The 25,436-nt window shown below is 55.5% G+C and overlaps 13 protein-coding genes across 13 annotated transcripts; 6 read left to right on the top strand and 7 right to left on the bottom strand.

The window, feature by feature from the left end:
• Nucleotides 1-456: 456 nt before the first annotated feature.
• CCM_06598 (cAMP-dependent protein kinase regulatory subunit) lies at nucleotides 457-5,492 on the top strand (the record flags this gene model as incomplete). The annotated part of the gene is made up of 11 exons (XM_006671739.1): nucleotides 457-679; nucleotides 735-1,021; nucleotides 1,074-1,173; nucleotides 1,224-1,923; nucleotides 1,973-2,228; nucleotides 2,304-2,432; nucleotides 2,738-2,910; nucleotides 3,344-3,704; nucleotides 3,813-3,978; nucleotides 4,167-4,738; nucleotides 4,791-5,492. 11 exons carry the CDS (start codon nucleotides 457-459, stop codon nucleotides 5,490-5,492), a joined length of 3,669 nt encoding a protein of 1,222 aa, XP_006671802.1.
• A 491-nt stretch (nucleotides 5,493-5,983) lies between these two features.
• CCM_06599 (BCAS2 family protein) lies at nucleotides 5,984-6,678 on the bottom strand (the record flags this gene model as incomplete). The annotated part of the gene is made up of 2 exons (XM_006671740.1): nucleotides 5,984-6,582; nucleotides 6,645-6,678. The coding sequence occupies 2 exons, from the start codon at nucleotides 6,676-6,678 to the stop codon at nucleotides 5,984-5,986; spliced, it is 633 nt and encodes a 210-aa protein (XP_006671803.1).
• A 643-nt stretch (nucleotides 6,679-7,321) lies between these two features.
• On the bottom strand, nucleotides 7,322-7,909 carry CCM_06600 (uncharacterized protein; the record flags this gene model as incomplete). The annotated part of the gene is made up of 2 exons (XM_006671741.1): nucleotides 7,322-7,630; nucleotides 7,703-7,909. The coding sequence occupies 2 exons, from the start codon at nucleotides 7,907-7,909 to the stop codon at nucleotides 7,322-7,324; spliced, it is 516 nt and encodes a 171-aa protein (XP_006671804.1).
• Nucleotides 7,910-8,135: 226 nt separating this feature from the next.
• On the top strand, nucleotides 8,136-8,597 carry CCM_06601 (uncharacterized protein; the record flags this gene model as incomplete). Its single annotated transcript, XM_006671742.1, has 2 exons — nucleotides 8,136-8,294; nucleotides 8,370-8,597. The coding sequence occupies 2 exons, from the start codon at nucleotides 8,136-8,138 to the stop codon at nucleotides 8,595-8,597; spliced, it is 387 nt and encodes a 128-aa protein (XP_006671805.1).
• A 326-nt stretch (nucleotides 8,598-8,923) lies between these two features.
• On the bottom strand, nucleotides 8,924-10,083 carry CCM_06602 (uncharacterized protein; the record flags this gene model as incomplete). The annotated part of the gene is made up of 5 exons (XM_006671743.1): nucleotides 8,924-9,189; nucleotides 9,225-9,339; nucleotides 9,480-9,575; nucleotides 9,596-9,859; nucleotides 10,009-10,083. The coding sequence occupies 5 exons, from the start codon at nucleotides 10,081-10,083 to the stop codon at nucleotides 8,924-8,926; spliced, it is 816 nt and encodes a 271-aa protein (XP_006671806.1).
• A 431-nt stretch (nucleotides 10,084-10,514) lies between these two features.
• CCM_06603 (glycerol-3-phosphate phosphatase) lies at nucleotides 10,515-11,397 on the bottom strand (the record flags this gene model as incomplete). Its single annotated transcript, XM_006671744.1, has 3 exons — nucleotides 10,515-11,002; nucleotides 11,101-11,210; nucleotides 11,279-11,397. The coding sequence occupies 3 exons, from the start codon at nucleotides 11,395-11,397 to the stop codon at nucleotides 10,515-10,517; spliced, it is 717 nt and encodes a 238-aa protein (XP_006671807.1).
• A 944-nt stretch (nucleotides 11,398-12,341) lies between these two features.
• CCM_06604 (pyroglutamyl peptidase type I, putative) lies at nucleotides 12,342-13,369 on the top strand (the record flags this gene model as incomplete). The annotated part of the gene is made up of 3 exons (XM_006671745.1): nucleotides 12,342-12,509; nucleotides 12,588-13,058; nucleotides 13,136-13,369. The coding sequence occupies 3 exons, from the start codon at nucleotides 12,342-12,344 to the stop codon at nucleotides 13,367-13,369; spliced, it is 873 nt and encodes a 290-aa protein (XP_006671808.1).
• A 649-nt stretch (nucleotides 13,370-14,018) lies between these two features.
• On the bottom strand, nucleotides 14,019-16,885 carry CCM_06605 (Kelch repeats protein, putative; the record flags this gene model as incomplete). Its single annotated transcript, XM_006671746.1, has 6 exons — nucleotides 14,019-14,361; nucleotides 14,473-14,524; nucleotides 14,625-14,877; nucleotides 14,949-15,182; nucleotides 15,242-16,762; nucleotides 16,838-16,885. The coding sequence occupies 6 exons, from the start codon at nucleotides 16,883-16,885 to the stop codon at nucleotides 14,019-14,021; spliced, it is 2,451 nt and encodes an 816-aa protein (XP_006671809.1).
• A 419-nt stretch (nucleotides 16,886-17,304) lies between these two features.
• Nucleotides 17,305-18,203, bottom strand: CCM_06606 (RNA methylase family protein, putative; the record flags this gene model as incomplete). Its single annotated transcript, XM_006671747.1, has 3 exons — nucleotides 17,305-17,863; nucleotides 17,927-18,034; nucleotides 18,076-18,203. 3 exons carry the CDS (start codon nucleotides 18,201-18,203, stop codon nucleotides 17,305-17,307), a joined length of 795 nt encoding a protein of 264 aa, XP_006671810.1.
• A 318-nt stretch (nucleotides 18,204-18,521) lies between these two features.
• On the top strand, nucleotides 18,522-19,686 carry CCM_06607 (golgi reassembly stacking protein; the record flags this gene model as incomplete). Its single annotated transcript, XM_006671748.1, has 3 exons — nucleotides 18,522-18,689; nucleotides 18,751-18,834; nucleotides 18,904-19,686. 3 exons carry the CDS (start codon nucleotides 18,522-18,524, stop codon nucleotides 19,684-19,686), a joined length of 1,035 nt encoding a protein of 344 aa, XP_006671811.1.
• A 1,277-nt stretch (nucleotides 19,687-20,963) lies between these two features.
• Nucleotides 20,964-21,466, top strand: CCM_06608 (transmembrane 14C domain protein; the record flags this gene model as incomplete). Its single annotated transcript, XM_006671749.1, has 2 exons — nucleotides 20,964-21,183; nucleotides 21,273-21,466. 2 exons carry the CDS (start codon nucleotides 20,964-20,966, stop codon nucleotides 21,464-21,466), a joined length of 414 nt encoding a protein of 137 aa, XP_006671812.1.
• Nucleotides 21,467-21,713: 247 nt separating this feature from the next.
• On the bottom strand, nucleotides 21,714-22,009 carry CCM_06609 (Cytochrome c oxidase biogenesis protein Cmc1-like protein; the record flags this gene model as incomplete). The annotated part of the gene is made up of 2 exons (XM_006671750.1): nucleotides 21,714-21,916; nucleotides 21,976-22,009. 2 exons carry the CDS (start codon nucleotides 22,007-22,009, stop codon nucleotides 21,714-21,716), a joined length of 237 nt encoding a protein of 78 aa, XP_006671813.1.
• Nucleotides 22,010-22,480: 471 nt separating this feature from the next.
• Nucleotides 22,481-23,102, top strand: CCM_06610 (prefoldin subunit 2; the record flags this gene model as incomplete). Its single annotated transcript, XM_006671751.1, has 5 exons — nucleotides 22,481-22,520; nucleotides 22,588-22,678; nucleotides 22,704-22,773; nucleotides 22,803-23,009; nucleotides 23,070-23,102. 5 exons carry the CDS (start codon nucleotides 22,481-22,483, stop codon nucleotides 23,100-23,102), a joined length of 441 nt encoding a protein of 146 aa, XP_006671814.1.
• Between the last annotated feature and the right edge of the window lie 2,334 nt (nucleotides 23,103-25,436).

Here is a 25,436-nt window from a genome sequence, read left to right on the forward strand (position 1 = left end):
CAAGACCGCCCGGCAAAGACGATATATCGTCAGCTTGCAGAGTGGCCGTGTATTGATGAGACGCGACACTAGTACGCGCGCTACGGCGAGGGGGAGGTGGGATGTGTCTAATAAAATATTGAGGACATTTAGGCGGGGGTACCAGATACAATATTCTCCACACTTATTAGCGTGCTTGACAAGTACATCTACATTAATCGCTATGATTTTGCGTTCGTTGCCCATCTCTCGGCAGAATATCAACTTCACTCCACTGGCGGACATCTCTCCTGCGTCTTCGTCAACCAAATCGCCATCACCGACCCAACCTCACACTACCCCGACCATCAATTTTTTTGCAGATTCATAATCGCGTGAGCCTCGGTATTCATTTTATGCAACTCATGTACCCCCCTGCGCGTTGCGCGTCGCCTCATCGTCGCACGCGACTCCGCTAGGAAGCTTGCCGAGATCACCATGCCCGACATCGATCCTGCGGCATTGAGCCGCCCATCCATCAGTGTCCAAACCCCTCTCCTATCAACAAAATCTCTGACCAACCTCGGAAGCGCGCAAAAGTCCAAATCCAGTCAAATTCCTGGGCGCATCGACCTCGAACCACTCTATAGCGAGCTAAAAGCAGGAATTGGAGCTGAGCACTGGCAGATATATAAAGAGACTACAACAGAATTCTTCATCGGTACGGCTCTGTCGCGCGTCTCCCAAATGCTGATGTTTTCTGACAATTTCTGTAGGCAGCCTTAACCAAGACGAATACTCAATCCGGATCGATGCGATTCTTGCTGGACAAAATGGAGAGAAAGACCATTTACACAACCAACTTATAGCCGCCATTTATGGCAATGTTACAAGGGAAATCCCTGATCAAGGGTTGGCAATTTGGGTCAGCTCTAATGACAAACCGGCTGCTAGCGCTAGTAAGGCGACTGCTAGCGATGCCACCGAGCGCCGATTGAAAGGCGATGTTATGCAGCTGCCCGCGCGGGACAGACGGCGCATCAAGGATCTCACACTGAACGAGGTTTGCATTTGCTGTCACAATGTTGTCCATGGTTTGCTAACTTTGATGGCAGTTTGATACCACCGAAACTTTCGCAAGCGTCTTTATGGAGTCCCGGCGAAAGCCAACGCAAGATGCATCCTCTAGTGCTCCTGGTGGAATTAACAATATGAGTGGGTACATACGATTGGTCTCGCGCGTTCAGATGCTAATCCCCAAGCAGATTTTGATTTGGAAATTCGAAAACGATTTACACAACCGCTGGCCATTGAGTCCGGTGAATTCCCCGATGTTGGCCTCATCGCAGGCCGCATGCTCCCGTTCTGCTACGAAGCGGGTCTCCCAAGCGGTCATTGTTCAGAGGCACCACAATTGATGTCCATTGCCGCAGATGCCTTTATCAAGGAGATGCTCACGCAGGTGTTTGCGCGTACAAGAAGCAACGGTGCCGGCGACTCGGGGAGCGCTGGCTACGGTGTGGGCACGCAGTGGATACAAACGCACAACTATAAACGCCAATTACACCTGGAAGAGGAAGCCGCGCACCGCGGGGAAATTTCACGCGATAAAGCCGGTCTTTTGCCTGTGGAAGCGCGAGCCGCGGGAGAGCAAGGCCCGTTGAGCATGGCAGATGTCCGTGTCGCTCTAGAGATTGCGGACTCGAGCATGTCTCAATTTCCAGTCCTGATGCGCGAAATACTGTGTGGGTATCGTGAAGGCGAATTGGAGAACTGGAACGACCATAGCTGGATCGAGGGATACGAACCGATTTGTGTGGAGGAGCTGATGAATGGTCACGTCTCTTCCGCATTTGGTAATGGAACAGACGCAATGGATATCGACATGGAAATCGGCTGGGAAGGTGCAGAGGAGAGTGATGTGGAGATGCTAGATTGCATGCTCGATTCATGTCTGGCTGTCGGGTCATAGCTTGACCCGATTCCGCCGGAGGACTGGACTACCCGGGAAAAGTCTTGCGCGCATTTGTCAAAGCCTTGGAAGCAAACTGAGGAGAGCTTTGAGCGAAAAACAGCAGACTGGATACAATCCCAAGCTGGAGCGCGAGGATGCAGAAAAGGAACAAGGAGCCGACCGCCAAAGAAAGTGCCGAGATGAGGAGCGATCTATGCGGAATTTTGGCGTTTATGACTCTCTACGTGAATCTTTCATGGGCGCTGGGGCTGGAGTCAAAGGGAAGGAATATACATCTCGCTGTACATATGAATCGGTATGTGCAGCGATGAGCAGGCGACGGGCCTGCTGGGGCTGACATGACAAATGGCATCTGTTTATTTGGGGGCAGCGAATTTTGGATTTGATCCTCTGTACAATTTCAAGGTGCAAGCACTTTGAGGGAGGCGTTTTGGTTTTTCTCATTTCAGAGGATGCGGTAGATAGGGAGCGAAGCGCAGAGGCTCAGTCTCTTTGGATCGTTAGTTTTGAACGGTTTGGATTTCTTTTGTATTGTATAAGAGCAACGATACCCTCAGGGTTATGGATTATTGCTGTAGAACAGTTGGAATAACATGGTATAATTATATGTCGACTACAGTTGTTAAGAGGACAAGGGATATGAGTAAAAGGCACTGGAAGGGTCGGAGTGGTAGGAAGATTTGAGTTGCTCGGAGTGGTAGGAAGATGGACAGAAACGGGGAATCCGAAGATTCGTCGAGACATGGTGATGGCTGGCGTTGATGGTTGATGAGCGACTAGCCAATCCCGGACAGCAGGCAATAGGGTTTGGTGCAGGGCGGCGCCACAGGATTCCATCCAGGGTACTTTGGCGGTGGTGCAGCGCGCAGGGCTCCTTGGCTCCTTCTCTTTCTGCTTCGACTTCTTCTGCCGAACTGGCCGCCGCAACGGGCCAATGGGGGCCGCCAGCCGGTGACGGAAGGGCCGCATAGTGGCCCGTGCGCGATTCTAGAAAGCTTCCGTCCATCTACCCTTTTTGCCCCGACTTTTCCACCCACGCCAGCTGTCGTCGCATGTCGTGGCCCGTCGCTGCATATCGAGGCTTGAAGAAGAGGGTGTAAAGTGCACAGCTTGCATTAGATGAAACGGATATGCAGGGCATAGCCATCCCTCTATACTTGACACCCTATTGAAATTTTCTCGGGCCTATTTGCACCGTTGCTGAGCTCCAGCTTGTCGTTGCTCCCCTGCCCTCTGCCCTGTCCAGGGAGCATGGACCACCCCCTCCCCGCTGCTGCCGCTCTGCATCTCCGTCATTTGCCCAGTCATGAACCAGTTGCCAGTCTCTGGCGTCTCTGGCCTGTCTTGTTCCCCATCTCTGTGCCCTCCTAGTTACAGCCACTTTGCCCCCCCAAAACCACCCCATTGTAGCTTCACAACTGACTTCCCTCTTTCGCCTCACACTTTGCCTCCCCGCAAACCCTTCTGCGTTCCCGTCGCTGTTCCCTTTTTGGTCGCCTTTTTCTTCGCCGCTACCTCAGTCGCTGGCCCCTGCCATCCCTTGCATCGACCATCTAGTCCCTACCTCGACTTCTTTACCTATTCTTCCGACTCCGGGACCGCTACACGGAGTACCCCTCTTCTCCCCCAGCGACCTCACATCGTTTCGCCATCGAGGAATCAGCATACCCTACAACACGTCTCTTTCTTTCTTCCATCTCGGCATCTGCTCTCGGCCCATAGTCTGCAGTGCTCTTTTACAACGCCGTCTGGTCGTCGTGCAATTTCTCCTGTAAGTGCATCCCCTCGCCGTCTCGACCCCGCACACTTGGTCTCGACAGCTTCTCATGTGCCCTTCCGTCGAATATTCGCCAAGTCAAGATGACCAAACTTCTGCAAGCACCATTGCTGTCTCGCGAAAGTCATTTTGAGCTACTTCTACCGATGGCGCTGTTTGCTGCATTGGTGGATGATTGCTCCAGAGATCGACTCGGCAACGTCCGTCACTCTCTCCGATGGAGAGGCCGATGCGGGATTACATCACAAGGGCACCTTCTCATGCCTGAGTATCTGATCCACGATTACATCTCCGAGTTGGAGAGATAATCACGCACTAGCAACGAATTGGCATCCGCAATCGCTTTACCTAAACAGAACTCCCTGCACCAATACCTCGCTATAGGGCTATATTAGTACTTATCGGTGCTAATTTCTCAGTTACAGGGTTGCACCGGTTGATACCAACTTCAAACAGCCGCCGATTGCAGCACAGGCCGATCACTTCACGACCGTACCCTCGCAGCCACAACCACCGTCTGTCCGTTCACACCTCGTCACCGACAACCAGAATCAGCCATGTCTGGTCCCTTTACGAGCCCCTTTGGCGCCAACGCCAATCCGTTTGGCAGCGATCGAACACAAAATGATACCATGCACCGAGTCATCGAAGAGGAGGAGCCAGATTCTGTCGGTTCCCCCACAGCCGGTAGTAATGCTCCAGGAGCTGCCGCCGCCTTCTCTAATGTCTTTGGCGGCGATGCCTCTGGAGATGCTCCCCCGACTGTTCGCTCACCGCCCAACCCAGACAGCTACCCGGCTCAGTACAACTTTAACAGAAGAACTTCCGTGTCAGCCGAGTCACTCAAGCCCAGTGCCGACACGTACGATAACTGGACCCCACCATTTCACGAAAAGACTCCCGATCAGATCAACCGTCTAAAGCGAGCGATCGAGGGAAACTTTCTTTTTAGCCACCTCGATGATGAGCAGAGCAACCAAATTCTTGGTGCTCTTATGGAAAAGCCGATTCCTGCCAAGGACATCAAGGTAAACGGGTAAACTCATTACGGTCAATGCCCACCATGCTAACCATCCCCAGGTCATTAGCCAAGGCGACGCCGGCGACTATTTCTACGTGGTTGAAAAGGGCGCCTTTGACGTATATGTCAATTCAGCCGGCACCGTTGGCCCAGGTCCCGAGGGTATGGGGAGCAAGGTTGGCAATATCGAGGCTGGAGGCTCCTTCGGTGAGCTCGCACTGATGTATAATGCCCCTCGTGCCGCGACCATTGTTTCAGCCGAGGCCAATTGCACCCTCTGGGCTCTCGACCGGGTCACTTTTCGCAGAATCCTGATGGAATCTACGTTTGCCCGCCGACGTATGTACGAGAGCTTCCTCGAGGAGGTTCCTCTCCTCTCATCCCTCACTCCATACGAGCGATCCAAGATTGCCGACGCTCTCGAGACTCAAAAGTTTGCTCCTGGTGCTGTCATTATCAAGGAGGGCGACCCTGGGTACTCTTTCTACCTCCTGGAAGACGGCACCGCCGATGCATACAAAGGTGATACCAGCAATAAAGTGTTGCAATATAAAAAGGGCGATTTCTTTGGCGAGCTAGCTCTACTAAATGACGCCCCGAGAGCTGCTAGTGTTGTGGCTACCACGGACGTCAAAGTAGCAACACTTGGCAAGAATGCGTTCCAACGTCTACTTGGTCCTGTGGAGGGAATTCTGCGCCGTACAAAGTATCAGGGAGTCAAGGCTGGTGTTGAGGAGATGGACCCGTTGTCCCGCGACTAAACGTGGGTGTGGTGGGGAGGATGGGAATTGTCATGGGCAATCAATCTCCAGCTAGGTCGTGACTTGCGGCTTTTGAGGCGACACTGCAGTATTGTCCATGGCTGGCGTTTTGAAATGGAATTCGTTGACTGACTAGTGTGGCACTCCGAAAGTTGGGGTTTGTCCTGAAGGATATGGTTACTCTGCAGATACCTTTGTTATTATAGTTGTCATGAGCATCATTTATTAAGTCTACAATCGAACCACATGGCGTACCTTGTGCATGTTTTCCTTGGTTGCGAGCATCGTCTACATTCCACCAGAGAATAAACTTGCAGCAAGCGCGAATTGCTCATCGCTAAAAAACGAGCATTATGTATTGACTCAATAGTAAAACGCCTTATTCAACGCCTTTTGCCGAGGACACCCTCTTGAGGGATGGTACTTTGCCCCGCATGCAAACCCCAAACTGCCATATTTCCTACCCAACATTGCACACCTCGTTCAAAGCTTTACTCTTGCGGTCTGTTCTGACTCCGCAGCTCGTCCCGAATCTGCTGTCTCAGCTCCTCGACGGCAATCTCCGTCTCGAGGACCTTGCCGACTCTCGTCTTCCAATTCTCCTCGAGCCCCTGCAGCTCGGCCGCGACCTCGTTCTGCCTGGTGGCACGGGCGGCGTTGACGAGGTCCACCTCGCGCTTCGTCGCGGCGAGCTCGGCTTCGAGCGTGCGCAGCTGCGCCTCGACGTGGTAGTTGGACAGCAGCCAGGCGTTCTTGCCGGCGCGGTCGAGGAGCTGCAGGTTCTGGTTGCGCGCGGCGAGGTACGCGGCGGACACGTAGGCGCGTTCGAGCGGGGTGCGCAGCAGGGCGGCGGCGGCGCTGGCCGAGCCCGGGGGCGGCAGAGGTTCCTGGGCTTCGTAGCGCGAGAGGTTGAGGGGCTGCAGAGGCGTGGCGGACGCGATGCGCTGCAGCTCCGTCGTCATGGTCGCTGTGAAGGACGGTTCGCGGTGCGAGGGGACCGAGGAAGGCGACGGGGAGGAGGCGGCGAGCTCGCCGTCGATGAGGGCGCGCGCGGCGGCGAGGGCCGCGGCGGTGGGCTCTTGGTCGATATCTGGGGAGAGGTCAGCGACGAGGTTCTCGGTCGGGGGTAGGCGCGGGGGGGCGGGCACGTACAGGGAAGAGACTCGTGGTAGGCTGGTATTGACATGTTGGCGAGGTTTCGTGCACTGCAAAGGTTTCGCGGCGCTGTGTGGGGAGGTCGAAAATGCGTAGGAGAGGCCAAGAGAGAGCTGGGTCGAGATTTGGAGCGGATGGTCGTCGCAATTGAGTGGTGAAGGGGGTGTTGCTTGCTGAAATGCGGTATGCGAAGTTGGTGAGATGCAGATGGATAATGAATGGACGTTGCACTGGCATTTGGCAGAAAGCTTTGCGACTTTGAAGTGGTGTGCACGGACCATGTTGCCGCCTCCCGGCTTAGGAGTGATGCAGTTGAACTTGAACTAGGACAGTCTATGGTGATAAAATAGAGAGATTAAATAAATGATTGGCAGTTCTTCTGCTAGATATAATGGCAGTATTAATACTGGCTGGTAATTCATTGGTGTCAATTTGGAAAAGCCCATGTCCAAAGGCTCGGTTTGGACTTACACCCAATGGCAGAGCAACCATCACCCAAATGCCAAAGAAAGCGATCAAGTGCGTTTAAAATAGGGGTACCAATCAATTGAATATATACTATTGGCTCCATTTCCTAGACACAATCCTCGGAGCGACAGTACCCCCTCTAGTTCGTCACCTCGTTACAGTCTCCAACCATTTTCCCATACGTTTCCAGGACAGAAGAAGAGAATTTACAAACCACCAGCCTTGCAGACATTGGTGGCGAGGCCGACCTGCTTGGCGTAACGGTCCGGGTACGCGGATCTCTGGACCTTTTGGCAGAGGGTGCCGACGGCCATGGTCTTCCACCCGCTGACGCGCTTCATCTCGGTGAAGAACTGGCCGGCGGAGCAGGCGGCGCCCATGTCGCACGCGATGTTCTTGTAGATGGAGGCGCGCTGCTGGAAGAGGCCGATGGAGTCGTGGTCGGAGCCGACGCGGTCGTGGGGGTACTTGAGGGACGCGGGCACGGCATTGTTGGCGTACATGATGATGCTAGACTGTTTGTTGAGTTTGTTGTTAGTGAGACGAGGGGCAGAGGCAGAAGGCGCAGGGGGGGGGGGACTCCATACCTCAACCATGGCGGTGGCGATGCCGGCTTGGCAGCCGTGGGCGCCGACGCCGTCCTTCTTGGCCTGCGCGATGATGGCGTTGGCGTACTTTGTCTGCACGGCGTTGAGGCCGGGCAGGTTGGCGCGGGCCTCGATCTCGTCGGTGGGGAGAGCGTAGGCGGCCGAGGTGCCGAGGGCGAGGTAGGCGATGATCTGGGTGACCTTCATGTTGGTGATTTAAGAGGAGGGAAGAAGAAATGGAGTTTTTGTAAATGGGAGCTGAAAAGGATGTCTTGACGAGCCAGACAAGGGAGGAAGATGCCAGGCTTTATATATCCGCTCCAAGAACGACGAGGGACACCCTCTCAAGACAAACGCACAGGCATTGTCTCGTCTAGACTTGTACCATCTTTGACTAACTTATCACTCTGGATCATAACGGGGCGAAAAAAAGATGGGCGGGCAGGCAACTTGCGAGCAACACGATGCAGAAACCCCAGAGCTGACCACAACCTCCATACCCCCAGACCGAGAGCTCGATGGGCTGGAATTGAGTCCCGCACGCTGCAGGGCTGACATGGCAGGGTGGCATCGTGAGGAAGCTAGTCCGAGTGTTTTTTGTGCTAACGAGTTTGAACAGAAGCAGCTTGCAACTCAGCCCCCAGACCGAAATACTTGTTTGTTTTAGCTTGGCAACTCTGCTCTCCTGGTAGACCGGGCCATTTGGATCGTCGGCAGGCAAGGTTGGAGCAGGGACCGGGCAACTGGGGTCGGATCTTCGGCGCCCCCACCGCGGCTGGACTGGAGTGCCTCCGCAAGGTTGGGTGCCTTGTGGTTGAATTACTGGACGGCAATGGAGAACGTGATGGAATGGAAGGGAGAGGAGATACGTCGAAAACCGCGTGTCTCGGGGTGAAAAAAAGGATAGAAATTGCTAATACAAGACATGTTGTTCCTTTATGAGACAACGTGGAGCAATTAGCAGCTAAATGTTTTACAACATATTAGCCGGTGTAAGGAAACAGAAGAAAAAAAAGAGACAGCTTTTTGGTTTGGTAATAATAACGTTACAGCTCAGCTTGCCGTTCAAGTAGTAACTCTCTCAGCTTTCATCAAGCTTCACAGAACACAAAACTGTTGTAACCCTGCAACAACCGTTGACGAACCCGGTTCCACAGGACTCGGCCAGTGCTGGTGATACATGGCGCAATGCACGTCTCTCATTCGCTCACCAGCTGTACTTTACAGAACCATCTTTTGTTTCATTCTTCCAGAACAAGGCGGCCATGTGACGTCAAGGAAGCGCATGTCTCTTTCGCTAATCCGGCATGGGGTTTTCAGCTTCTCACTCTTTAATGGGGCAAGGTTTCGAGGCACCAGGAACGCGAGCAATGCGACCGCCGATGCACCGCATCGAGGGGCGGCCATCTTTCGTCCGGTGGCTGGCCCCAATCTTGGGGCTGACGAACCGGCAGTGGAAAGGAAACCTTGGGGGTTCGTCAAAGTATCTACGGAGTAGGGCATAGTAACCTAACCTAAAAACGGCCAAGGAGACCGCGTTTCTCATCCTTCTTTGAAGGGACCTTTTTTTCCACCATCTCGCTCGGCAAGAGGTCGCCACCCGCAATCTTGGCTTGGCTAAAGCTGGGCGCGCCGATCTGTGTGGATAAATGCGCCGTCATGTGTCCGCGACAGCCTGCAAGTTGAAGTCTTTATAGCGACGATGCCGCTTCGCCAAGGAAATAGCTCGTCCAAACGTATAGCTGCCGCAGCCAAGGTTCCGGTTGTGTCGGCCTACTTTGCGGCCCCAACGATGGCTGTTGCCGTCGCTCTTTACGGCTCTCGGCGCGTGAAGCAGCTTTTTCCCGCCATGGCCGTCCCGGAACATTACCTCCTGATAATATTCACATGTACTGCTGATGGAATATATGAGCTCGCAGAGCTTTCTCGATTCTTCCCGCGCCACACCCTCCATGTCTCATCGTAGATTCCCCGCACGCAGACGCCGCACCCCATGTTCAACACCTGCGCACACCCACAATTACAGATGTACAGGCAACAGACACAGAAACGAGCTTCCAATTCATCTCTAGCCTGTAAATTGCCATCAGCCTCAGCCCAGTAACTAGTATAATCAGTGAGATCGGGGTGAAGTTGCGCCGCTTCCACGGATACTTCCTTTTCTCATTTCAGCAAGTCCTCTACAAACATCTTACAGCATCCCCGGCACACAGAATAAGTAGCGTCGATCCAATCGACGTATGTGACTACGGGTTGGGGCAACTTTATCCTGCCCCTTCACCCCTCTTCAGCATTTTGGGGCTGACTGGCAGCGCGTCATTGCTGCCGATCACCATGCCAAGATGGGCGCCGACGGCTGGCCGCAGCGATGTGCCGATCATGATGATAAGCTGGCTGCAAATGTACCTGTTTTTGAGTTAAAGAAGTAGGCAGCGGCTGACCTATCTTCTTCTTTTCTCTTTGGCAGAATAGTGTGGGAATTGGCCGCTCTTTCTGCGCAAATGCAACCGCCTATATAGACTCGGGCGTTGTAGGGTACTCGACACGAGCTGGCCGCGTAGTCATCGTGTCGGCGACCTCAACGTCTACAAGAATCACAACACTGGGACATTATTCTAAAGTCCAAGTTTCATCCCTTATATTCGTAGATCTACTCTTCTAATTATATTTCTAATTACATGCTCTGTTTCACACCTGGCGGTCCTGCTCTCTGCCAGTTCATGACGCTGCCTCGGTATATAAACTCATCTCGTTGACGCGATGGATTTCCCATCATCCACCGAATGCAAATGAAACATATTCACATGACACATCACAACTTGATACCATCCCGAATCTCAATCGTCACCTTTCCGCCCTCGGACCCGACCACGCGCACCGACGTCAAATCCTTGACCACCCAGTCCGGCCCCGCGGCCACGACCTGCTCCGCCGTGTGGCTGGTCACGAGTCCAATGACCTTGCAGCCCGCGGCCCGACCGGCCTGGATGCCGGCCGGGCTGTCCTCGAGCACAAGCACGTCGCCAGCGACCGCCGCCAGCCCCAGCTTGTCGAGGCCCATCCGGTAGCACGCCGGGTCCGGCTTGCCCTCGGGCACCGACTCGGCCGTGACGAGGTGCTCTGGGATGGTGAGCTTCATGCGGCTCAGCCAGCCGTGCACGAGCGGCGCCGTGCCAGACGTGACAATGGCCCACGGCGCCGCGACCTTGATCAGGCTGTCGAGGAGAGCGCGCGCGCCGGCAATCTCGGTCGCGAGATGGGCATAGAGCACGGGTAGCTGGCCTTCGACCTTGGAGACATCTGGGGTGCGTGTTAGATGGAAATATGTGGATGAATAACGCCAATGCCAGGAGTTGGTAAAGGCGGTCAGCAGGCTTGGACAGCGCGAATATACGTACACTCCCAGTTTGCTCTCTCCGGGGCAAGAATCTTGAGCGTATCAATGCTGCGTCGACCGTGAGAGGTCTTAAGAATCGTCTCGGGGTCAACGCCAATCTCATTTCCTATCCTATAGAGCGTGTTAGCCATGTCCTATGTATGCAGTGGCGATGCGCAGAGGGGTAAGGGGACACACACGTTTCCCAGTGCTTCTCGATGGCTGGCGTGGAGTCAATAATAGTGCCGTCCATATCCCAGAGGAAGCCTGAAAAGGAGACCTGCAGAGGCGGTTGGCTGTAGTCTGTCTGAGAACCCATGGTTATGATTGTGTGTTGGGGATATGATGTTCAAGTTGGTAACTGCGTAGGCAAATAACGGGATGACGGAATTGGGGTGTCTTTGCAACAATCCGAGCAAGCTGGAATGTAAGAATGATGGGGAAGGAAAGTACAAGTTGGAAGATGGAAAAGAGTGAGAGTTGCATCAACTATGCATCGTGTTGTCGGACAGCTCTGAGTCGCCGAAAACTGAGGCCGCTGTCTCTCCACTGGGAAGCTCCGAGGAGAATTTGTCGGGGCTACCACAGAGGGTTAGGCCGCTTTTTCGACACGAGCGAAGAGCAGAGGCAAAGCGACACTCAGCCAGCCACGTCGGCATGGCTTGCTAGCTAGTTATTGTATATTTGCTTCTTGGATCCTGCTCTACGGAATTTTAGAACTTTTCTATAAATAAAAATAAAAAAGTCATATGAGGGGTGCAGGGTGCAGGTGACTATGTAAGAGGGTTAGGGTTGGGCGGTGACTTGATAGGGTATAAATCCCACTGAAAGAAAGGAAAGCTTGAATAACCCTGGAGCTGGAGGAGCGAAACATGTCAAGACGATCAGACACTTCTCTTGAGCTAGGTAATCAGCTTCTTGATCGCACCATGGCGACTATTTCTCTTGCAATACTGTCATGTCCCGTTTCCACGCCCAGAAAGGCGGAGATGCACCGGGTACAAGAGCCAGTCCGGGTCTCTCCCCTCAAAAGTTAAAAGTCACAAAAGGAAAGAAGCAACTTGACAATTCGTCCAATAATTCGCCGGCCAAGGTCTCTCCACTGGAAGCCTGTCCATCAGCGGCGCTTCGGCTCTCCCGCCCGCTAAAGATGCACTACAAAGTGGGTGCGAAGTTCTTTGAATGACATGCGACCTTGACCTTTTCTTATTCCCTTGACTCTTGACTTGTCACGCGGGGTTTCCTATTACTTGACAAACGACAATGGGTGACGCCCGCCTTGACCACGACATGGGCTCAGAACCCAGAGAAGACGAGTTTACCATTCTCGTCACGGGCTTTGGGGTAGGTTCTCCTCCCAACCAGTTCCCCAGTGACCTCATCGCCACTTCCCACCCCGCCCTCGTCTTCCGCAACCCCGCGACCGAGGCGGTCGGAGACCAACTGCCGTTTGCCCGCAACCCGCTCAGTACCCAGCCTGCTAACATGTTTCACGCCCTCGCGGTCTAGCCGTTTCGCGCCCAGTACCCCGTCAACCCGTCGTGGGAGATTGCCCGCGGCCTGCCCGCCTATCTGCCGCCTCTGCGCGGCAAGGACGACGGTGACCCCGCCGCCGACTCGGACCTGCCGCCGGTGCGCATCCTCGTCCACCCAGAGGCGATCCGCGTCACGTACCAGGACGTGCGCGCGCTGGCGCCGAGCTTCTGGGACGGCGCGTACGGCGGCGGCGGCGGCGCCCAGCAGCGGCGCATCGACGCCTGCGTGCACATTGGCATGGCGAGCGCGCGTCCGCGGTACGCGCTCGAGCGGCGGGCGCACCGCACCGGCTACCGCACGCCCGACGTCGCGGGCGAGTTTCTCGAGGACGAGCTGCCGGGCGGCCAGGAGGACGAGCGCTGGATCTGGCACGGGCTGCCGGACGAGCTCGAGTCGGCGCTTGATATACCGAATGTCCATCGCCGCTGGAAGGAGCTCAGCTCGGTAAGAGAGAAGAAAGAAGAGTGCACGGTGGAGAAAGAGTGTAGGAAGCTGACGCGCAAGCATTTTCTGCTATTTAGCCAGAGGTGGATTTGAGAATCTCGGACGACCCCGGCCGCTACCTATGCGACTTCATCTACTACTCCAGCCTGGCGACGCTGCACAAGCAGCAGCGCCCCGGAAAGGTCTGCTTCTTCCACGTCCCTGCGGATGCCTCGGACGGGGCGGTCGAGCGCGGCCGCGAGCTTGCCCTCAACCTCATTCGCTCCATTGCCGAAAGCGAGATGGCCGAGAAGAAGCGCGCCGCCCAATGATCAACCCGCATTGCATTTTTACAGTAATACCTGCGATGGGCATGTGTATATGAGTCGATAAGGTGGATATGAATGTCTGTTATTGTTACATAACGAGTGCAACGTGTTTTGGATCTTGGCATGGAAATACCCTGCAGTAGGAGAATGGGCTCGAGTTTGTATGGGTGGCAATCATTCTCAGTTTTAGTATACGAGTCACGCTACGGTGAAAGTTGCTATCAAGCCGGAAAAAGTGCCAAATTGTAAAACGTGATACGACGAGTTTGGGGCCTGGATTATAATGCTCGCCTTCATATGACAAAGCACCGCTTGGCTCCGGCGCACCGGACATTTGGAGGCCGACTTCGCCGATCGGAACTCGCAGCATGGTGGGGCAGCTCGCCGACTTTCCAACCTCGCCTCATCAACACACCTGGGATAAATACAGGACCAATTCTCGCCGTCCCATATCCTACAAGAACCCACCCGCTTGCAAAGAACTTTTCCAAAACACCATTTAATTCTCGCCCAACATGTGCAAAAAAGCAGCCTGCGGCACTTGCAGTACGTTTTTCCCAACCCCGCGCCTCTGTCCACCCCCACCACCACATCCCGCGCAATGTCTTTGCGATGCGAGGCTGCTCCCGGGAAGAGTATGCCGCACATCAAATCACCATTCCCGACTAACAACCTCCTTCTCCCGTGCAGAAAAGTCCACCTGGTGGGGCTGCGGCGCCCACGTCCCCATGGTCATGGACGCCATCCCCGACGACGAGCGCTGCGCCTGCGAGCCCCGCGTCGAGCGCGGCGGCAAGCAGTACCCGCCCATGGCGAGCCAGCCGTTCTGACTCGTTGCAAAGGCCGCCAGCGCGGTGCTCTGGCTGACGGGCAAGAAGGCGGCGTGGTCGGCCGAGGGCGTGGTGCAGGAGCCGCTGCGTGGTGGCGACAACAAGGGTGCGTGATGATGGGGGAGGCGGTTTTGAACTTGGGAAGCGTTGGCGTTGAGAGAGAGGCTGTGGGGGTTGAGTTAGAGGGGGGCTGTGACTATAGAAGCATTGGGTTCGGAGTTGCGGTGAAGAATGTACGTGGCTATGGAGTTTGCGAGGTTAGAGTGAGACACGAACTACGCGTTCACAGACGGCGGATAAGATGGAATCCATGATTGTTTTACTTTTTCTTTTTACTTTGGTTTTGCTTTTGTTTCATTTGCCATATTTCTCGTAGACAAGTGCCGCGCCAAAAGTAATACCCCATCATCTTCGTCGGCCGCCCGTACCAGCCCCCGCGTCGCCGCGCTCCGCCAGGCTGACCACCTCCTGGATGCCGGCGGCCTCCTGCTCCTCCTCGAGCGCGGTGATCTCCTCGCGGCAGTCCCACCACTTCTCCTCGCTCAGCTCAAACGCCTTGGCCTTGATCTCCTTGACGGCCATGGTCTCGGGCTGGATGTTCTTCCAGCGCAGGTTGGTCATGAGGATCTCCTGCCACTCGGTCGACGTGCGGACGAAGAAGTCGCGGCGCGACTCGAACGGCTGCAAAATTAGATTAGTTTGTCAGTGAATGCAAGGGGGGGGGGGGGGGCTTGTTCGAGGAATCAACGTACTCTTGGGTGAGGCAAACCATCGTCCACAGAAGTAGTCGATGTTTCGGCCTCCTCTTCCTCGGTCGCCTCAGATGGAGTGGTTTCGGATACAGTATCGTCTTCCCTCTTCTTCCCGCGCTTGCTAGGGGTGTGAATTTGCTGGCTGGGCTCCTCATCTTCGTCTTCTTCATCCTCATCCTCGTCGTCTTCCTCATCGTCGTACTCGTCGTCTTCATCGTCCTCGTCGTCCGATTCCTACACAGTCTGATTAGCCCCCAAACAACCCACACTCTCCCACCACGGATTCTACTTACAACCCAGTCCTCCACAGGTCTGGTAAAGATTTCCTTGCACCCGTCCAGCTTCACCAGGTCAATCGCGTACATGTCGTCAAATGTAAACTCGCGGTCCGCCTTTTCAAACGTGCCGCCGTAAATGTACAACACGTCGTTTTGCACCGTCAGCTGCGCGTTGAACCGCATGTGCGGCGGCTCCATCGTCACCGGCATCTCTTTGACCGGGACCTGGTCCTCCGCCGCCACATCCTCCTCCTTCTTGTCCAGCTCGATGTCGTCCGCGTCGTCCAGCGAGGCGCCCGACTCCAGCGCGGCCAGCTGCCGCAGGAGCTCCTCCTCATTAGCCTGCCCCCGCCCGCGGCGGTTCACGCGCTGCTCCGCCGGACGGGCCTTTTGGTGCTGCCGGGGCTTGCGCAGCGCCAGCGGCATGAAGCGATTGCGCTCCGTGTTCCACGCGAACAGCTGGTTGAAGAACTCGGACTCCATGCCCTCCTCGCTCGCCTCGACGTCGTGCACGCCGCCAAACAGGATGCCGCGGCCCTTGTGGTGCGTCATGGTGGCGCCCGCGCGCGACGGGCTCGGCGTGTTGGCCGGCTTCTTGCGCTTCTCCCACCGCACCGTCGGCGGCGCGAGCGGGCCCGCGTCGGCGGCCGGCAGCGCCATGCGCAGGTAGAAGCAGTCCTCGTGGACCTTGGGGACCAGCACGTTCTTCTGCCCGGTGCCGGTCGCGCCGTGGCCGCCCTTTCCGGCCTTCTTCTTGAGCGCAACCGTGGCCTTGACGCGCGAGTAGCCGCCAAACAGCACGGCGCCGTGCTCCGACGGCAGCAGCGTAAACGAGGAGCGGGCGTCGGGCTTGAGCTGCGCGGGCGGCAGCGCGGGGTTGTGCCAGACGTACTGGACCGTGTCAAAGATCCACAGGTCGGCGAGGTACCGGGTCTGGTTGGACGTGTCCTGGAAGCCGCCAAACAGAATGACGTAGTGCTTCCAGTACGTCATGCGGTGGCCGCTGCGCGCGGGCGGGCTCCTGTCCTTGCCCTTGACCTCGATCTTGGTCCACTCGCGGGTGGCGGGCTCGAGGCGCCAAAAGTCGGCGTAGTGGTGAAAGGTGCCCTGCTTGGGCGAGGAGAACTCGCCGCCAAAGAGGTAGACGTGGTGCGGGCTGGCGGCGCGCGTCCAGGCGTGGCCGGACCGCGGCAGCGGCGCGTTGGGCGAGGTGACGCAGCGCCACTCATCGCGGGCAATGTTGTAGATGTGCAGGTCGTTGAAGAAGTGCGCGAGCGAGCCGTTGAAGTACTCGCCGCCAAAGAGCAGCAGGTTGTTGGTGTCGCTCGGCGAGGCGAGAATCGTCGACGCGGCGCGGGGTCGTGGCGGCCCCTCGCAGACCGTCTCCGTCACCTTGAGGAACTGCTCCTGCGCGCGGCGGTACTCCTCGAGCACCTCGTCTAGGTCCACGTCCTCGGCATCGCTGCCTTCGATCTTGGCCTGCTTGCTCTTGGCCTTTTTCTCGCCTTTGGTGGCCTGCTTGGCCTGCTTCTCAGCCTGTTGAAAGCCCCTGCATTAGACGTCATTTGAATATTGATATCACGTTCTTTTAGAAAGCGGCTGAGCACTCACCTTTTTGGCTTTCTTGGAGTCGCTGCCCTTTTTCTTGTCTTTGACCATTTTGGTGGTATTGCCCTGTGTAAGGGGCCGAATATTTATAAGACTGCACTTGTGGGTGAGTGAAGATTTCAGTGATTTTCATCTTGTGAGAATGAGGGCCTGTGGGGACAAGTACCAAACTGCACCACAACGGTCAAAGCAGAGGTGCGATTTTACAATTGGTACATAATGAACTCTGTATTGAAGAGTATTTCGTCATTTAATACAATTGGTTCGTATTACATCTTATCAAGACGTCAGATATTGTAGGCATCAGCGCCGCCATTGCCTGGCTCGCTCGCCATATCACCACTGCCCGTCGCTCTGCATGGAATTGAAAATGTAAAGTAACGCTAAGTTTCGAGAGACAGCAATTATAGTAAACCATGGGACTATCAAATAAGGGATATCGAACGCGCAAACTCCCGCATTTCATGCCTCTACAGCCCTCGCCCAGGCACATATGCGACCAAAGCCTTGCTCGCGCCCTCCATACACATTTGCACAATGTCAATCCTTTTATCTTCTGGAGCAAGCGCTGCCAGCTGCCTCAGGTCACTGGTGCGCGGCAGAAACAAGACGTGGTCGAGGGGCTTGTACGCCTGATGCAAATCCTGTACACTATACGGCTGCATGTTGTCCAAGTTAAACACCTCGTCTGTCGAATAGCCCGGCCCGCCCCAGGGAGGGCTGGCAAACAGAATGGTGGCAGCAGTGTCGACTCGGAGATCGGGATGCAGCGCCGAGGGGTTGTTGAAGAGCGTCCTGAGAAACGCGAAGCTGTCGCCATGCACCCAGGTTATGTAGCTGTCGTCCACGCCGTAGACGCTGGCGTTATTTTGCGCGCATGAGAGGGTGGCCGCGTCGCGCTCAATGGATATTACGCGATCCCATCTGCCTGTCAACGCAAATGCAATGGAGTTGCCGCCGGCGCCGCAAAAGAGATCAATCAGGATCCTTTTCTGTTTGGGATACGACTTCATCTCTTCGGCGATTTTGCTTCCCAACTGTCAGAACGTAAATTCGTGGAGAACAGCAAAATAGTCTGAAATCGTCACTCACTTTGCAATGGGCTCTGGTGTCACACCAAACCAAGCATCGTCAGTCATGCAGATGCCCTCATCGTAGTAGGAAAAAATGGAGTAGCGTTGTGAAAAGTACCTGAAAATGCTGTTAATCAAAAGTCATGGAAAACGACCACGTCGTCTTACTTTTGGATATCCCACGGCACTTCGTGTTTACCCTCGTAGTGATGGCAGGCATCTGTCAGCTCTATCCAGCCCGCAGGCTCAAAATCGTAAACTGGCTGGTCGCCACCGGGCTCGGCCGAGTTGGCCATGACACAAAGCGGGCGTATGAGGAAATGTGATGTAATAGTATGATATGAATAACTGCTGGCTAGTGCTCTGTTTCTGTTATCGCAATCAGAGTTGACATGTGTAAAAGTTGCCCTTCACCAGCGCCACGAGCTCCACCACCAGCGCGCCACCCAGTGTAGCAACGGGCCAGCTTGCTTCAACTGGCGACCAGGGAGCTTCATCCAACCCCAATTCACACCTGCGCACTCCCATCCACACAGAGAAACCTCCGAACCGAGCATAACGCATAAACCATCTACAGACACATAGGATCGACTGCCGCAAGCGGCCGCACCACCATGTTCAACGCGCTCAACCGATTCATGTCCCGCCTGGACGGTGGTGACGCGCAGCACGGCCAGTCAGACCAAGGGTCGTTTGGCTTCCAGGTGCTGCGCAATACCAACCTGCAGCTGGCCGTCGAGCCGTGGTTCGATTTTGTTGTCGGCATCAACGGGCGTCCGATTGTGAGCCACCACACGCCGCGCCTCGTGCGGCACGACGAGGGTTGCTAACAGCTCCGGCCAGGACAATGCGGACCCAAGCTTGTTTGCCCAAGAAGTACGAAACTGCGCCGGTGGCAGTGTATCCCTCGGTATCTGGAGCGCCAAGGCATGTGCTCCCTCACAAACTCCCTCCTCCGTGTCCCATTGCCTCCGCTGACCCCCGCCCGTCCTCCAGGGCCAACGAACGAGAGAGATGCACATCCCCGTCCCCACCGACACGGCCTCGCTCGGCCTCTCCCTGCAGTACGCGCCGCTCGCCCTCGCCGCCAATATCTGGCACGTCCTCGACGTGCCGGCCAACTCCCCCGCCGACCTCGCGGGGCTCCTCCCCTATAGCGACTACATCCTGGGCAGCCCCGAGGGCGCGCTGCACGGCGAGTCGGCGCTCGGCGAGCTCGTCGAGGACTTTCTCGCGCGCCCGCTGCGCTTGTACGTCTATAATAACGAGTATGATGTCACGCGCGAGGTGACGATACAGCCGAGCCGCGAATGGGGCGGCCACGGCGCCGTTGGCTGCACGCTCGGCTACGGCGCGCTGCACCGGTTGCCCGCGCCGCTCAACGAGCCCGTCGACGCCCCCGGCGAGACCATGTTCGATGGCGGTCATGAGAAGCAGGCCATGGCGGCGGCGGCGCAGGAGGGAGGGGACGGGTCGTTTTTGGTGCCGGCGCAGCTGGTGGACCGCACAGCGTCGCCTGCGGCTGGCCCGCCAAGGGCTGGCAAGAAGAAGGAGAAGCCGGCACATGCAAACAATCACCTGATGGACGACTACTTCAAGGAAGAGGAGGAAAAGAGCCGGAAACTAGACAATGCGCCGGCTACGAAATCGGCAGCTGTCCCGCCGCCTCCCAAGGCTGGAGAAGCACCGGCTGCCGTCCCTCCGCCGCCAAAGGCTGGAGAAGGGCCGCCGAAAGGCCCAGCGCAAACGTCAGCACCGGCTGCGGAAATTGATGCATGAATAGATTCACATGATTGACGGGCAGTCAAGACGCTCATGATAGGAGTTCTCCCCCACTTGCTTATGCATGTGCTGTTATTTTGTTGCCAGGTGTAGAATACCATCATCGCCTATAATACATTTATGCGCCAGCCCGGCGATATCTAGCTCGCTATTTTCGTTGACCGCCTTTCAAGGCCAGAATCTCCCCTTTAGTTGATGAAGTTGATGCAGAAGAAATGCAGAATCAGGCTGCAAACGACGAAATCGGCAAAGGCTCTGTCGATTGGTTAGCATCACAGAGTCGTGTGCAAGGGCAGTATCAAGGGCAGTATGGAAGTCGTACCTTTCTGGCGAAACGGAGGGGAATTCGGTCTTGTCGGTCGTTGCTGTTTGAATGCGGAGAGAGACTGGCGTCGTTAGCTATCGTTTTAGACTTGGGGCGACCATTGCTATGGAGGGTTTGGCATACTGGCAAGGACAAACTGGCCAACCGCGGCGGAGAAACCAGAGAGGAACGCGTTGAAGGGCTGTTGAGCAAACCGTCAGCAGGCTGTTGCGTACAAACTAGGAGCTAGAAGCTTGGGTTGCGCGGAGACATACATAGTTGCCAGCAAGGACACAGTAGGCAAACTGCAGGGCGCCGACGAAGACGAGGAAGGCCAGGAAGACGTCAATCAGCTTGGTGCGCTGCGCCGTCTCCTTGACGTAGTGGCTGTAGATGTTTTGGAAGACGACGTCCCAGCTGGTAGCACCAGCCTTTGCCGTCGATGAGCGCTTCGCGGCGGCGGCGGCGGCAGCCGAGGGGGCGATCGGGGTGACGGGTCGCTTCTCCGTTGCTGTCGTGGCCGCAGCAGCGGCGGCGTTTTTCTTGGGAGCCATGACGAGGAGATTGTCCAAAAGCCGGGAGAGGAAAAAAGAAGGGGGTGGAGATTTGGCGCGAGAAGTACGATGGGTGGGGATTCGGTAGGGGAAAAAAAGGCAATGGCGAGGTCGGCGATTGTACAAACGATTGTGAGTTGTCGAGATGCTGGAGGGTGAAGCAGAGGACAGGTACCGGACACGACAGCTCCAAGGAGCGCGGCTGGTGATTGGCTGCAGCGCCATCCCACCTTGGGGGATCTTGTCGGCGGGCGGCGGCGCTGGACAGACCCACAGCCAGCCGAATGTCGTCAGTCTAGCAGGTCGGGAGCTCGGCTTCACGATCGCAAGAGCGCTGTTGCATAATTCTATCAGCAGAAACTGCTAGTCTCAACTCCCACACAAACGACCATTTTGATTGGTATCGCCACTATGGTATGTGCAAGCACAGCTCACATTTGACATCCGGCTCCCCCCCCCGCTCGTCGGAAAACATGCCGCTCGTCGTCGCTGACACAAAGCTGCCGGTCCAGTCCTCCCAGCTCGAGTACACCTCCTTTATCCTGGCCGCCTTGACGGCCGGCGGCGGCATCATGGGCTACGCCAAGACACGCTCCATGCCGTCCATCATTGCCGGCTGCTCCGTCGGTCTCCTTTGTACGTGTTGTAGTCCCGGTTTTGCGCTCTGCGTGCGCGGAGCCGTCCACACGCGGCTTCTGCGTAAACGAACTAATTTTCCGAAACAGACGCCCTCGGTGGCTATCGCATCCAGAACCGCCAGCCCTATGGCGTTGAGCTGAGCCTTCTCGCTTCGGTTGTCCTCGGCGGTGCGTCCATTCCCCGCGCCATCCGTCTCAAGAAGCCCGTCCCCATCCTGCTGAGTGTCTTGTCCACGTTTGGTGCCGTCACCTTTGGCAGCGCCCTCAAGAAATCTGCCTAAGCGTGTGTTTCGGAGTCTATGCAGTTGTATCAGATTGCATCGTGGTGTATGGACAGTTGGTCAACATGTATAAATATACCAATGATAAAGTCTCCTCTCAAACGCTCCCATACCGAATTGGCCCAGATGAACGCCATCCATTATTGTACAGTTTGTCCCGTATTTCGGTAGTGAATCAAATTCCTCCACCGTCTCTATTCTTCTCCGTATCGTACACTGTCCGCGGCGAGCGCAGCCGGTTCCGCCATTACAGACCGAGTTCTTCTTGGGCCTTTTTGATCTTGTCGCGCTTCGCCCGCGCCGCGGCTCGGTTGTCGGCTTGCATCTTGGTTCGCTCGGCTCGCAGGCACCGGTTTACCAGTTCTTTAGCATCGTTGCACCCGCCGGCTGCCTTGTGCATGAAGCCCTTTGCATGGCACTCCTCGAGCTGGGCGATGATTTCCTCGCACGCTGTAGCATCCGTCGTTAGTCAATCACGCAGATAAACGTCGCAAAATCGGTCGCCGTACCTAGAGCGTTCTTGGTATGGAGATGAGGATGCATGTTTCGTTATTGTTCTGGCTGGAAGAGTTGTTGGAGTCGGGTTTCGTGTGGTATTTTTGGTCCAAAGTTTCTAGGCCCCAGACTGCTGGGCCGATGGCGCACCACGACCACGCCACCTGCGGCTGACAAAACACCTGCTCATAGGCGCTTGGCTGGTGAGTACTTCCGATTAAAAAAATCAAGCATAAAAAGTGAAATGGGGATAGTCCGAGGGAGGAAAGAAAATGAATTGCACTTGAGCTTATTTTCTATATAATATATATCATGATCTTGTGTTCTGTGTAATTTCGACGATGTTAATGTTTTGTCACCACCAAAGCTCCCAGTTGGCAGAAAAGCTGGGGCTAAGCCTAAAATCCACGAACCACTGACAACCACAACTTATCACGCTAAAGCACACATACAGCCGCGCCCTTTGCCGGTTTATCGCATCGCCCAGGACTGTTTAAGGACAACAAGTCGCTATTCATCATGTCGGCCCAGCCCCAGGTATCCGGCAAGAAGCAGCAAGGTACGTTGTTCGGCGGGGTGTCCAGCACCTCGTTCGCGCTCTGAGGAGCTACGCTAACCTGGTGTAGACCTGCAAGTTCAATATTCCAACTTCAAGAATATGCTGCAGCAAATTGCCCAAAAAATCGGAGACATTGAGCAGGAAGCCGAAGAGCACAAGTACGTACATTTATTATGCTTGCAGTGCCGCGTGCATGGGGATTGCATCAAGGCATCTCGCGAGTGATGACCCCGCCATCGCGTCCAACGTCTGCGTGATGGAAACCGATGAGACTAACGGCAGCGTCACCGATTTAGACTCGTACTCGAGACCATCGAGCCTTTGCAAGAAGATCGCAAATGCTTCCGACTCATCAACGGCGTCCTTGTGGAGCGAACCGTCAAGGATATTGTCCCTGCGCTGAAGACAAATCAAGACGGCCTGAAGAAGGTGCTGGATGATCTGGTAAAGAACTACAAGACGAAACAGGATGAGCTCGATATGTGGAAGGTATGTGATGTTGGATGTGACCAGATGGGTCGTCAAGAACAGAAGCTAATTTTGTTGTAGAAGAAGAACAATGTGCAGGTTGTACAGCAATAGAATACGTGAGGGGATTATACGATAATGAATTTGCATTTTACAACGAAACTCTCAGTAAACAGCACTGGAAACCTGCCTCATTATTGTCGACGTCTTATGATGGAAATGGTTAGAATGTTGACAGAACAGCATCGTTCGACTCATAAGCGAGCATCCTTGACAGAGGAGTTGCTGCTGCCTACGAATTACACAAGCATGGCTTGTCTCGATTTTGTTGGGTCTTGATTTGAATTCACTGGCCGCGGTGTGATGAAATAACTTGCCTGCATTATTACATCACCTGTACGATAGAGCCAGGGCAGACGCACGCCGTGGCTGTCAGTTACGGAGTACGTGACATAATCACAGAGGCTCATCGGTGTCCACGGCACACAAGCTGCAGCGTTTATAATTTACAGGGCTAATGATAAGCCAGCCACATACACAGCCCTCAACGTGTGCGAGATGCAATGCGGCCCAAGGTCAGCCTGACGGGTCAAATCGTGCGTTGTCAGCCAAGCCGTGCTGAGATGAGGAGCGACGAGATGCAGATGGATTGTGATGACGAAGGTAAGCGGAATAGAAACAAAATTTTCAAAGGAAATCACGAAAAAGTGCAGCGATGGGTTGGAAAATTTTCAAGTGGCTTGCATGCTGCATACAAGTCAATGGACGGCTGCCAAACATCACGGTGCCCGATGTAAGCAGATGCGGTGCGACGTACTGAAGCGTTGGCGCCGGGGAAGCGGGCAGATTGACCACGGTGCGTGGACGCTAATGCACAGGTACTCGTGAGAAAAGAGCAGAATGGATGAGGAATTTTAAAGAGCTGGCATGAACAGTCTGCCGGGAGTTCGTGGAGAGGCACACCGCTCTTCGGCGAGGTGCGAAACGGACGGCATTGCTTGGGAGTTGGCGGCCAGAATGTGGGTACTTTGCTCCGTCGTCTACGGGACACGCCAAGACGGCAGCGGTAGTAGTCAGTTAATGCGCGAGTGATGAAGAGGTGCATCGGTTTGGGGCGGAAAATGCGTTGCTTGTGGGAGCGAGAGTGTGATGCTCTGGTATGCCGTGCGGTTAGGTGATATCGGTCCTGTTGTGCTGGCAGTGGCTGCTGTGCGGGCGCAAGGGACTATCAAGCTGGTGTGCTGGGCCTGCCAGCCAGTCACATCACTGTCTGGGTAGCTGTTTGCAGGCGTGATTTACTTGAGGATAATAGTTGACAAGAGGCATTCAGAAACACGTAGATTAGAGTATGCAGGTATTTGATGCTGATGCTGCGTTGAAAGGGAAGAGGAACGGTGGGGGGCCGAGAGAGCAACCAGCAGCCCAACCAGCCACGGCAACAGCCACAGTGCGGAATGAGTACCGAGGCGATGGTACAACGGGGCTTGGTAAGGGCTGTTTACAGAGCTGCAACCGACCTGTGGCTATTTCCAGTGAAAAAAAGGTTCCAATGCATCCCTGCTAATTCAAAATAATAAAAAACGTCTACTATCGAAAAGCACAAAATATATGCAAGCCAAAGACGCTGGAACAGCGACATCATTGCCCTCGGGTTTATTTAGGCTCCTCCAAAACAAGCCACTCCACGCCTCCCCAGCAACTCCACCTTGCCGTATGCATCCTGCAGTCGTCGCCGCTCAATCCTCCGCGACCCTTTTCCCTTCTAACCCTGCGTTGCGCATCAATTGATTGCTTCTTGATCCCCAGGCGCACGCCCTCCCCGTCCATACCACTGTGCACTGCAGCCCTGCGCATATCCTCTCGACCCAGCAGAGACTCCCCGCCCGCCGCAGCAAGCTTTCAAAACAACACCGTTTGCGAACCAGCCGCTCCTCGACGCGCGCTTCTCTCCTCAACGCCTCGCCCGCGTTCGCCTTCGCCAAACGACAGCTTCGAGGTACGAAACAGCCGTGACCCCTACACAACGTCATTGTCACCACCTGCCGGCTTGGCGCGATGCAATCGCCGGTGTGCCGAAACCATTTGTTGTGGGCGCGCGCGCGCCAGCACATGGCTCGCTCCCAACACCCCTCCCACCCCTCCCTCCCCCTCCATCCTCTGCGGCTTGGAAACCCAACGTGGTTTTCCATACCACTCCTCGTCCCCCCATTACGTTCTCTGGCGTGACCCGTTGTCAACCGTGCTCCGAGGACCCGGAGCCGCCGGTCCCTGCTTCCAGAGACTAATGCAAATCAGCGCACCTTGTACTGACCCGGTCTCTCACAGTGACGCAGCCCTCTTCGCTTCGTCAGCCAACCCGATTCCGACCCGCACCCCCCCTCCCTCTGACTGAACCTGGAAGCTCCAGCCTACGACCCCGTGGTAATAGGGAATTCCCAGCCGGAGCCA

This window comes from Cordyceps militaris (assembly GCF_000225605.1).
Source record: "Cordyceps militaris CM01 unplaced genomic scaffold CCM_S00005, whole genome shotgun sequence".
NCBI lineage: Eukaryota > Fungi > Ascomycota > Sordariomycetes > Hypocreales > Cordycipitaceae > Cordyceps > Cordyceps militaris.